The following is a 12,527-nucleotide window of genomic DNA, read 5'->3' on the forward strand; positions in this document are numbered from 1 at the left end:
GGAGGTGGCATAACCCAGTCCTGCTTCCTCTGTGCTAAGCCCTTCCTGAGCTCTGGGCCTCCTCTCTCTTCCTGTTGGTCCCAGAGGCTTTCTGCTTCTTCTTCTGGTAAAAGTCTGGCCGCTGGCGGGTGGGAGGTCATAGGGGGCCCCAGTCCCTGGTTCCCAGTGGTTAGAGTTGGGAAATAGTGCTGGTTGGACACCGTTTCTTTCACTTCAGGAAAACACATCCAGCAACTGTAAGTTAATATCCAATTCGACCTTTCATCCGTGGAAATTTTATGGCTAAAAACGCCGAAATTTTGACAGATGGTCTCTGCTTTGTCTTCCAGACAGCAGATGCCCAGAGGAGAAAGACCTAGGTATCCTTGGAAGCCCAGAGGCTTAGGCAGGCTGCTGGCCCCTCCCGAGAAGTGTCAGGGCACTGCTGAGCTGCTGAGCCTGGCAGGGGGAGGGGGCGTGGGCACTGGTGCCGAGTCATCCTGGGTGCAAGGGGCTGCGACATCTGCGAGCTTGTGGGGACTGGTCCCTGATGCAGGACCTGAGAACCCACAGGGGACATGTTTTTATCTAAGGAAAAGAGGGACTGCAATCCAGCCAGGCTTATACCAATAATGGAACCCAAAGACTTGCTCGGTCCCAGGGAGTGGGGAATTGGTGGGACCTGAGATGCTGGTTCTCTTCCAAGGTATCTTTCTGGGCCGATTTGACTTCATAAGCACAGAAATCTGTGTTGTGATTTTAAAGAGAATTCAACTGAAAGCAGTCCCAACACACCAGGGGTCTGGGGAAACTGCCTCTTCTAGAGGTGCGCCCACGGTGGGGAGGGGGTGTCTCCCGGAAGCCCCAGAGCACCAGCCTCTTCCCTTCTCTGCAGTGAGCAGGTCTCTTCAGCTCAGAGCAGAGCCCACAGCTGGAACTAGCTGCCTTGCCTCTGAGAGCCCACCAGACCGCCAGGCAGTCCCACTGGCCTCACCCCCCACACCGCCGCCCCTGCCCTCTGATCTGCCTCTGCCTCCGGGTTACCTGCCAGGCTTTTCTGGGTGAGGGGCTTAGGACTCTCGTGACTTACAACTCACAACTCACTGGCATCCTGGGCCAAGGCCCCTGTGCTACTGGGCCTCCTGCCTGCCCTTTCCCAGCCCCGTGGCCTCAGCACCCCATCGGTGCGCTCCCCCGAGGCTCTGCTCCCACAGGGGTGGGCGTGCTCACCCCCCACGTGCGTGTGTGTGTGCATGGCAGGCTTCAGAAGCTGATGGTGTGAGCCCAACTCTACTAAAACCAAAACAAATGGTCCGACAAGCAGGGCGTCTGAAAGATGAGACATAGTCTGGAGGGTGCTGCACCAGGGCAAGGACAGAGGAAGCCCGTGGGCTGGGTGGTGGGGGAAGAGTAGGGTGGAAGTAGGGGGGTGGGTGGAAGGTGAGAGCAGTGTAGGGGTGGGGGGCTGGGTGGTAGGGGAGAGCAGGGTGGGGGTGAGTGGTAGGGGAGAGCAGGGTGGGGACTGGGGGCTGGGTGGTTGGGGAGAGTAGGGTAGGGGTGGGGACAGGGCAGGGCCATTTCCAGGCACCTGCTAGCTGGCTTGAGGAAACATGCACCCCTCCCAGTGTTGGGGCTTGAATAGGTGTCATGTAATTAAGACCAGAGGAGAAACAGAATAAAACCACTGCAGCAGATAAGCTGTCAAGTACTTACTCAGCCCGAAGGGCAGCAGCCTGCCAGGCGGGTAAGGAGTATGAGGCTGTTTGAATGCAATCACTTGTAAAGGTGGGGCATGGGGCTGGGGCCACCGAAACTGTGGCCCGCAGCCCGGGCCACCATGGAGGATATTTGCCCTGCCTGTAAAGACGAGAGCTTTGTCTAGAGAAGGGCCTGAGGCCCAGCTGGTACTTTCAGATGTGCTGCTTTCTGGGCATATTACAACCACTGATGCCCGACGGCCTCCCTGGGGGGGGCTGTGTGATAGCCCCCCACCCCCGCCCTACAGCACAATCTGGCTAACATCCTCCAAGTCCAAGTGGACCTGTGTAGCCACTGGCGACCTTGTGGGGGCAAAGCGAGCCTTGAGGTCTAAGCTGCCCAGCCTGCTCATCTTGGTGACTTTCTTTGGCAGGGCCACTTGGAGCAGCCCTGGCCCGAGCCTCAGAGCAGAGGACCCGCTGGGCCTCACCCATCCCGGGCTGAGAGCAGATGGCTTGGTGAGTGCTCCGAGCTCACACCTGGCGCTGTGGGCCAGGGCTATCGTCTGTCTGGAGTGCTGCTGCCCGGACGTCCCACACAGATCACACTGGAGCAGCAGATGTGCTGAGAGGCTGGTAAACAGCCTGGGACATCATAGCATCGGCCCCAGCAGACACCAGCCCAGCAGCCTCCCCGGCCACGAGGAAACTCATTGTGGAGAGTGACAGCCCCGAAGATGTGAGCAGCTAAACCAAAGTGCAGCTCTGGCTCTGGGTCATGTGGGGAGATGTGCCAGGAGCGTGAGGGCCTGGCAGGTGAGCAGGCGACATGTGGCCCCAGCGGCCCTGCGGTAGGGAGCTCTGGGCTGTCTTCAAGCCAGGCTCCCGGCAGGACCAGGGCAGTCAGACCTCCCTGGCCTTCCCAACAACGGCCCAGGCTTGGACCCCGGCAGACTGGTACTGTGCGGCATGCACAGCAGAACCCCGGGGAGTGGGAGCTGAGAGACTGGCGCCTTGTGACTGGCCATCGTCTCACGCTGGAAACCACCATACACATGTTATAGAACATTTGCAAAGAAGGATACGTGCCAAGACTAGGGATTCTAGAACACTGGAACTTTTCTGGAAGCTCCCCCGCCGTGTGACATAGGGACTGCACCTGCCAGCCAGATGTGCAAGCCACCAGGGGCCTTAAGCCCTCCGGAAGACCGCTGTGTGGTGTGGCCTGGCCAGGGTGTCACCTGACAAGTCACCTGCCCATGCCTCACGCTCTCCAGGTGCAGAAGGGGGTCCTCTCCTCTCTGCCTTGTTCTATGCCTGCCCACCCTGTGAGCCCGGCCCTCGAGAAGGAACACAGACCAAGCTCTTGGGCAAGTCTTAGGTTCTTGACATATAAGGGATCATGATTAGCCCTAGAAGCCTCTTTCCCACCCCATGCGATCTTGACTAGTTGCCCTCCTCAGCCGAGGACTAGCATCTCACTGACCTGGCAGGAGGCAGGCCCAAAGCTCATCTCCAGAAACCAGTCATTGCCGAACACAGCATCACCTGTGAGCCATGGACACCCAGGTGACAGAGGCTGTCTGGACTGTGTGGCCATTCCCCACGGGGGCCTGTGTGCAGAAGGTCAGGCTCTGCCTAGCCCCCAAGTCTTCCTGCAATAAGCCAGCACGGGGATCGTGCTCTGCTTCAACACTGATGTTTTCAGGAACTTTGAAGGTAATAATAAGAGCCAAGCTTCAAACACGTCACATTTCTGGACAATCAGAAAAGTACTTTATTCAACTGTATGACGTTATTCCATCAAGTATGGACGAATGTTTCACTGCGTCACATTCTACTGGTAGCCCGAGAGCTCCAGGCTGACGGCCTAATGCAAGACCTTGTTCCCCTTTTGAGTGTGGCTGCCCCAAGGCCAGCAGACCCTGCGGAGCATGGGAGCCAAGAGCCGAGGAGCACACATGTGTGAGCCCCTCCCACCAAAGTGCAGAAGCGCGGTTCTCAGGGACAGTCAACCGTCAGGTCCACTCTTCCCACATGTATGTAGACACCCTCCACACACACGTCTCCTTTTCAATGCAGGGCGCACTTGCCTACTCGCTGCCTCTGCAGCAGAGCAGAGATGCTGATGGGCGGCCTGGGTGCCAGTGTCTGGGAACCCCCGAGGCTGGGCGAGCCCCCTCTTGCTGTTCGGCCGGGGGCCCGGGGTGCCGCTGGCTGGGACAGCGCCCTGCAGGGGACAGGCAGCCACGGGATCCTAGGAGTCAATTCAACAGACCTACGTTGGGAGAAGGTTTATGCCCACAGCCAGTCCCTCCTCTGTGCCAGTGCCCCCAGTGGGGGGTGGGGGTCTGATGGCCTCTGGAATCGGGGTGGAGGGCACACAGATGCAGCTCCGCATGGGCTCTGGAAGATGTGCAGCACCGTAGCTGCGCTATCGCAGAGGACAAAATGTGTGCCCGCCATTAAAGAGCTTAGGTGGGGGTGGGCAGGAATCCCCTGCCTTCAGGGACCACCTGCCCTGGATGGATGAGACAGAGAGCCTGGATGGAGACCCCTGTGGGGGTTCCAAAAGGCAGCAGAGAATGGGGACCCTCAGGGTCAGAAATGAAGAGTTAAGGGAGTAGTGGTCCCATCAGGTTGGCACATGGCAGCCAAGTCCAGCTCTGCCTGCTGTAGTCAGAGTTTTAGTGGGACAGCCGTGTCTGTCTGTCTACCTCTACGACCTTGTCTGTACAGCTGAAAGCCCTCACTACCTGCCCTTTACAGAAATATTTGCCGACCCTAGTCCAGTCCATTCCTGGGATAAGATACCTCGTAGCCGTGAAATGGCTCTTTTGGAGTTTTCAGTAACAGTGTAACTGCCTAAGTTACATTTTAGCTTCAAAAAAGCAAAAATGTGATGTGGTCCAATCTTACTCAGAACATGGACAAATGGGTTGAAAAGGCAATCCATTAAAGGTTCGTGGCATTATCTGTGGGGAGCGGGCAGTCCCATGCCTCCCGCCTGGGTGTCTGTGGAGCAGCAAGACATTACCTGAGAGCCTGTGACACGCTGCTGTGACTGGGCGTCAGGCCAAGGAGCTGAGGGCCGCAGCTGGAGATGCTGCCTGTAGAGGATGGGGTTAAAAGGTGAAGGCATGAGACTCCGGGAAGGCAGACACATAGCACCCAGTTGACCCCACCACATCCCCAACGTCCTGCTCTCCATGCCCTTCCAGAAGAGGCAGGGTGTCCCCAGCATGGGAGGGTCCGGGGCTTTGTCCCCATGCTCCACAGCTGCCCAGGGGACATTGAGGCCACAGAAACCAGGGTGGGACCACTCAGCCCCCAAAGCCTCCACCTGATACCGCGCTCTGGGCTGCAGGTCTGGTGCAGGGGGGCACTCCGTCAGCGTGTGCAAACCTGCGCTCTGCCCTACACTCTATCTTGGTTCCTGTTACTCTGAGAACCACTGGGAGGAAAAGCACCTCTAGAAGCTTCCAGCTCTGAGGAGCGTTTCAGTGCCAGGACTAGCTCGTCCCCACCCACACTGTGAGATATTTACACTCCCGAAGTTCTGCTGACATCCTCCCCGCTAATAAGAAGCTTCCTCTAAAGATGTAAACAGCCCCTGGCATGTGTTAGTCATAGCAGAGAGCAAATGTGAAGACTACTCTTGCTTAACACCCGAACTCTTTGTGCCCAAATTTTGGAGAATTTTTAACAGGAGAATGGCGGGGAAAGCAAGGACAGCATTTAGGGTGTCCACATGTCCTTTCGTGATCAGAGAACTTGGGTCAGAGAGAGGCAGTGTCCTTCCTAGGGCTGCACAGAACCAAGTGACCAACGTGGGTCATCTCTGTGCCACTGGGTTGTGGGGACTGTGGGAGGACATGGTTTCCTGGTGGCTCCCAGCAGACCTGAGTCAGCAGGTGACCCTCAGAAGCTCTGCAGAATCACTGAGAGTCAAGGAGAAAACCTGTCTCACGTGCTTTATTTTCTGTATGTTGTGATAGCTTGACACTGTGGGGCCTTGCTTTTCCTGGAGAGATGACCCCTCCCGGGGCTAGCTGGCTCTCAGAGTAATGATGTGTCTGAAAGCCTGCCTTTGACATGACCACCCAGAGCCTGTGCTCTGAATCACCCCCCACCTTTTACTTTCTACCCTAAACGCCCAAGGCCAACATAACACATGGGGCAGCTGCTACCCCTCCCCTCCAAACTGCTCATACGACCCTAACTAACCAATCCCACACCTGGTCAGGCCCACTGCCTGCTACTCCTTCCCGTGAAGACCATGCCTGCACCCCGGACCCAGGGATCCCACATGGGGCTCCATGGGGTGCACCTGCCTCCCACGTCTAGAAAACCGGGAATGAAGCTTCCTCTTGCCTGGCAGCCCCTCCTGGTCTGCCAGCCACATGTCCAATGCAATAAATGCCAGTACATTCTAACACGGGTTGGAGCCGCAACAGTGATGGTGGGTTACCTGCCCAACATCACAGTTGGTTGAAAGGATGTTTTATTTACTCTTTTTGGTAATTTGTGGAGAGAACGGTTGTCAGCAGAGATGAGGAAGCAGGTGCTCCCAGAGGTCAACTCACAGGGGTCATGAGGGCCTGAATCCAGCATAATGGGCGCCCCACACACAGCCTAGGAGGACCACGTGACATGGCGGGGTCTGAGGAACAGAAAACCGTCCCAGGCCACGTGGGGACTCAGAAGCAAGGCAGGACCGGGCGTTCAGGTGCTGAGGTGTCCCCCTGTGTCAGCCCAGCTAAGAACAGGTAGTCTGACCAATGCTGTACCACCAATGGGATGCCAGCATGTTAAGGTCTATAATGCCCATTCAGGGAAGCAATGCACTTTAGAAAGATTTCCATTGAAAAATGAAAAACCTTGCTATTTAGAGAGGGCCCATTTCATTAACCAGAGCATGGAAAGACTCATCCCTCTGTGATGTCAGACAGACAGGGGCATTCCTGTAGGGGGAAACATGCAGCAAAAGCAGGCAGTGGGGTTAGGGTTGGGGATGGGGAGGAGCCCCAGGCCGTGGTGAAAGGAGGGCCTGTGCTCCAGGGAAAGGACACCTGCACCCCTGCACAGCTCCCTCACTCATTCCAACGTGCTTGTCAAGAAGAGGTCCAGGCTGCCCAGGAGCTGAGACCAACCTCACGAGAGCGAGGATGAACCCGGACAGAGGTGTGGATCAGCAGTGCAGAAAGCCCACCCGTGGCACACAGCATGTCCATGTGCTCCCATGGGGTCCTGGTGAGTCGGCAGGATGCTGCAGCCCAGCCCAGAGTTGAGCTGAGGCTGGAGGTGAGGCCAGGGAGAGGCTATGCCATCTGACCCTGACGGTGGACAGCACTCACATGTGGAGTGAGTGCCCGTGGAGTGAGGTGGGGATAGCCGAGAGCTGAGGGTGTGGAGCGGGCTCCCAGCACAACACCTCTGCACAAGAGACAAGACAGTCTTGAATAAGATAGATGAGGCTGGAGGGCTCCCTGCACAGAGAAAATCTGCAGAAGAAAAGCAACTCCTCACACACAGAAAAACCACACGGCATGACTTATGGCTGACTCCTCACCAGAAATGAAGGAGTGTGAGGCAGTGGGAAGCCTCCACAGGGCTAGAAATGGTGGGGCAGGAACTCTATGTTCAGCGAAGTAACCCTTCAAGATGTAGACAAAATGAAGACACTCAGAGGTGGACAAAGACTGAGAATCCACTGCTAGCTGACCTGCCCTACAACAAAATGGTGCTTCAGGCTGAAATGAAGTAAGAGCCAACAGTAACTTGAATCCATGGGAAGGAAGGAGGAACCCTGGAAATGGTAAAAATGCAGTACAAGTAAAGGATGTGTTATGTGACTTTGTTTTCCCTTATGATCTTTAAGTGATGTTGTTTAAAAGAATTAATTAGGAGAATACTGTGTCACTGAGTTTGTAATGTTATGAATGCCGTATGTGTTATTATGTGTTATATATAGCATATGTAGTTATACATAAATAGGTTATCATGAAGCAGGGGATGAATTGTAAGGGAGCAGTGAATTTTACCAGAGTTGAGTCAGTATTCACTTAAAGTAGATTATGATAGGGTGCACAGTATAATTCCCAGGCAATCACGGAGAAAAGAACAGAACAGGTTGCTAAAATATCACGAGGAATTAAACGTGTGTTAGTGGGCTCAGCTGTCATAACACAACACTACAAGCTGGGGCTTAACCAGTAGACATTTATTGTTCATAGTCATGGGGGCTGGCTGGGAGTTTAAGAAGGGCCTCTTCCTAGCCCGTTGATGGCCATCTTCACTCTGTGTGCTCATGTGACCTCTTGGTCCATATGCATGGAGAGTGAGTTCTCTGGTATACCCTCTTTTTGTTGCTGTATGGTTTTGTTGACACAAATACAATGTGCCTTTTTTACCCTTGTGTCTCTTATATGGACACTAACCTTATCAGATCAGGGTCCCACCCTATGATCTCATTTACCTCCTAAAGGCTCTGTCTCCAAATAGTCATGTGGGTGGTTAGAGCTTCAACATATCAATTTTAAGGGGATATAATTCAATTTGTAGCAAAATGGTACACTAAAAATATTTAATGCAAAAAAAGGCAGTTAAGGAGATACAAATAACAGTTCCCAAGTCACACATAAAACAAGTAACAAAATTACAGACATATTTCCAAATATGCTGATAACTGTATTAACCATCAATGGACCAAACACTCCAGTGAAAACGCAGGCAGTATAAGAATGGATCAGGCAACAAGATAAGCAACATCTGATACTGTCTGCAGGATACATGCTTTGGATTCAGACAAAAATGGGTTGAAAATAAAAAAGAATGGGAAAAACTATGCCTTGCAGACTGTGACCAACTTAAAAATTAAATGAACAGAATTCCACCATCAAAAGCAATTACTGAGGAATAAGTTTATCAACAAAGGTAAGATGTATACACTGAGAACCACAGATGATCCCCTGGATAAATTAGAGATTTAGGAAGTGGAGAAACATCCATGCTGATGAACTCAAATGCTGAAAGCTGTTAAGATACCAGTTCTCTCTGAAACTGATGTGCGGGTGCAACATAGTTCCCATTAAAATCCCAGCAGGCTTTTTTGGGGCAGAATTTGACAAAGGATCTTAAGACTTATGTAAAATCACAAAGGTTAGAACAATCAAAATCATTTTGATAAATTAAGAACAAAGTCAGAGGGCTAACACTGATTTCAAAATTTACGGTGAAGCAAAAATAAGGTGGTATTTTTCAAAATTTCATTTAAGTAGTCTCTACACCCAATGTGCAGCTAAAACTCACAACCCCAAGATCAAGAGTTGCACACTCCACCAAATGAGCCAACCAGTACCCCTAAGATGGTATTTTGATCAGTAAAAAAGAATACAAAGCCGAGAAGAAAACTCTGGCAGCTATGACCAATTGATTCAGTTTTGGACTGTTTATCATATGTAGAATTACAACTGACTTTTGTATATGTATCTTGCATCCTGTAACTTTGCCAACCTTGTTTGATTCATACTAGCATTCTTAAAGATCCCTTATGATTTTCTGCACACAAGGGCATACCGTCTATGATGAGGACACTACACTCATTCTCACCCAATCTATGTGCCTTTCACGTCCTTCTCTGGCCTCTCTGCACTGCCTGGAGCCCCCAGTGGTTGTGGACTGGAGCAGGGCTCTGGACAATGGGTGCCCCACCGTGCACCAGGGGTGTGCTTCCTCTCAACAGTACCCTGTCAGCTGTGGGTTTTCTATAGATGCCCTTTACCTGGTGAGCAAGTTGCCTTCTTGAGAGTTCCTACAATGAATGATTACAGAATTTTCTCAAATTATCTTTTGAAAATATCTAATTAAGTCTTTTTTTTCTACTAATATAGCTAACTAATTGATCTTCAGATGTCAAATAACATTGAATTACTGGGATAAACCCCACTTGGTGATGGTGTACAATCCTTTTCCCCGTCACTAGATTTGATTGCCTCACATACTTTTAAAGAATTTTGCATCCATATTCATAAGAAATACTGCTCAGATATTTTTCTTGTGTTGTCTTTGGCTTTAAGATATTGCTGACTTTGTAAAATGAACTGGAAAGTGTTCAGTCCTCTATTTTCTGAACTTATGTAGGATTATTATAAGTTCATTAAATATTTCATAAAATTCAGCCATGAAGCTATTGGGAAAAGGGGTTTTCTTTGTGGAAAGATATTAAAATTATTAATTCTCACATGATAGAGGTCTATCCAGCGTTACTATTTCTTCTTGAGGTAGTTTTGATAATGTCTTTAGAGGAATTTATCCATTTCTTGTAAGTCATCTACTTTGTTGGCATAGAGTTGTTCATAATATTTTCTTATAATTCTTCCAATATCTATAGGGTATGTAGTGATGTCCCCCCTTTCATTCCTGATATTGGCAATTTGTGCTTTCTTGGCACTCTAGGTAAAAGTTTACCAATTTTGCTAATTTTTTTTCATAAGACACACTAGGTTGCACTGAGTTTCCTATTTTATAGATTTCTAGTATATTTTGTTGCAGCTTCTTAAGGTTCGGAGCTCACTGGTTTCAGATCTCCTTTCTTTCTAACATAAGCATTTATTTATTTATTTATTTACTATTTTTTTTAAATAATTTTTTATTTTTAAAAATAAACATGTATTTTTTATCCCCAGGGGTACAGGTCTGTGAATTGCCAGGTTTACACACTTCACAGCACTCACCATAGCACATATCCTCCCCAATGTCCATAACCCCACCCCATTTCTCCCCACCCCCCTCCCCCCAGCAACCCTCAGTTTGTTTTGTGAGATTAAGAGTCACTTATGGTTTGTCTCCCTCCCAATCCCATCTTGTTTCATTTATTCTTCTCCTACCCCCTTAACCCCCCATGTTGCATCTCTACTTCCTCATATCAGGGAGATCATATGATAGTTGTCTTTCTCAGCTTGACTTATTTCGCTAAGCATGATACCCTCTAATTCCATCCATGTTGTCGCAAATGGCAAGATTTCATTTCTTTTGATGGCTGCATAATATTCCATTGTGTATATATATACCACATCTTCTTTATCCATTCATCTGTTGATGGACATCTAGGTTCTCTCCATAGTTTGGCTATTGTAGACATTGCTGCTATAAACATTTGGGTGCATGTGCCCCTTTGGATCACTACATTTGTATCTTTAGGGTAAATACCCAGTAGTGCAATTGCTGGGTCATAGGGTAGTTCTATTTTCAACATTTTGAGGAACCTCCATGTTGTTTTCCAGAGTGGTTGCACCAGCTTGCATTCCCATCAACAGTGCAGGAGGGTTCCCCTTTCTCCGCATCCTCGCCAGCATCTGTCATTTCCTGACTTGTTAATTTTGACAAGCCATTGACAGCCATTCTGACTGGTGTGAGGTGGAATCTCACTGTGGTTTTGATTTGTATTTCCCTGATGCCGAGTGATACTAACATAAGCATTTAATTATTTATTTTTTTTAAAAAAAGATTTATTTATTTATTTGACACAGAGAGAGAGAGAGATCACAAGCAGGCAGAGAGGCAGGCAGAGAGAGAGGAAGGGAAGCAGGCTCCCTGCTGAGCAGAGAGCCTGATGCGGGACTCGATCCCAGGACCCTGAGATCATGACCCGAGCTGAAGGCAGCGGCCTAACCCACTGAGCCACCCAGGCGCCCCTAACATAAGCATTTAAAAGTAAACATTTCCCTCTAAGCATTGCTATACTTGCATCTCAAAATTTTTGGTTTGTTGTATCTTCTTTCATTCAATTCAAGATATTTTGATGTTACTGGTGATTTTTTTCTTGACCCATTAGTACTTACAGTTGTATTAATTTCCAAATATTTGTTTTATTCTGATTTTTTTTTCTGTTGCTGACTTTCAATTTAATTCCACTGTCACCTGCAAATACCCTTTGTGTGATTATAATCCCTTTAAATATGTCAGGACTTGTTTTATATCCTGGCACGTGGTATACTCTAAACAGTGTTCCATTTGCACTGGAAAGCAATGTGTGTGGTGCGTTTACTGGATGGGGTCCACATCTGTCAGGTAAGTCAGTGGGGTTAACAGTGTTGTTCAAGTTATTGGAGTGGGTTATTGAAATATCTGAATCATAATTGTTCAGTTAACCATTTCCCTTTTTATTTTTGTAAGTTTTGGCATCAAAAATTTGAGGCCTTCTATTTTTGGTGTCTATAGTGATAATGATTATGTTTTCCTGGTGTACTGTCCTTTTTATCGTCATGAAATGCCCCTCTTTGTCTCTAATAATATTTATCTTAAGACTGATTCTGGAGGACTGGGTGGCTCAATCCATTAAGTGTCTGCCTTCAGCTCAGGTCATGATGCCAGTGTCCTGGGATAGAGCTCCCTGCTCAGCGGGAAGCCTGCTTCTCCCTCTGCTTATGCTTTCTCCCTCTCTCTCTCAAATAATCTTTAAAAAACAAAACCAAACCAAAACCCTGATTCTATCTGATGTGAAAATCGCCTCTCTATCTCTACTGGTTATTGTTTGCTTAATAGATCTTCATAACTTTCCTATTTGTATCCTTGAATCTAAAGTGCGTCTTCTGTAGGGGTATCTCTTGCACCAGTCTGACCATTTCTGTTCTTCTGTTGGCAGGTGTTGAGAGCATTCACATTTGATGTGATCATGGGGTGGGGGGGAGGGTTAGATCTGTGTGGGCTACTTGCTGTCTTCTTGTTCCTTTTACATCTTTCCTTGTGTAGCTGTCCTACCAACCTTTGAAAAGTATATTAAGATCTCTAAGATGGAATTGTCTGTCTCTTCTTTCCACTTTGTCAGCTCTTGCTTCATAGATCTGTTAT

At 49.3% G+C, this 12,527-nt stretch overlaps 1 protein-coding gene across 2 annotated transcripts in view; it reads right to left on the bottom strand.

Annotated features, from left to right (window-relative positions):
• Positions 1-3,429: 3,429 nt before the first annotated feature.
• Positions 3,430-12,527, bottom strand: part of RNF212 (ring finger protein 212) — a 34,104-nt gene continuing 25,006 nt past the window's right edge. Inside the window, exons 10-11 of one of the 2 annotated variants that reach the window (XM_032333545.1) lie at positions 4,714-4,786; positions 3,430-3,906 (exon numbers count right to left, since the gene is read on the bottom strand). In XM_032333545.1, coding sequence (XP_032189436.1) covers positions 3,750-3,906; positions 4,714-4,786 — 230 coding nt within the window. In that variant the 3' untranslated portion in view covers positions 3,430-3,749. Of the gene's footprint in view, positions 3,934-4,713; positions 4,787-12,527 lie in introns of both variants that reach the window. The other variant, XM_032333544.1, reaches the window with a different exon arrangement.

The sequence above is a fragment of the Mustela erminea genome, chromosome 2 (genome assembly GCF_009829155.1).
Source record: "Mustela erminea isolate mMusErm1 chromosome 2, mMusErm1.Pri, whole genome shotgun sequence".
NCBI lineage: Eukaryota > Metazoa > Chordata > Mammalia > Carnivora > Mustelidae > Mustela > Mustela erminea.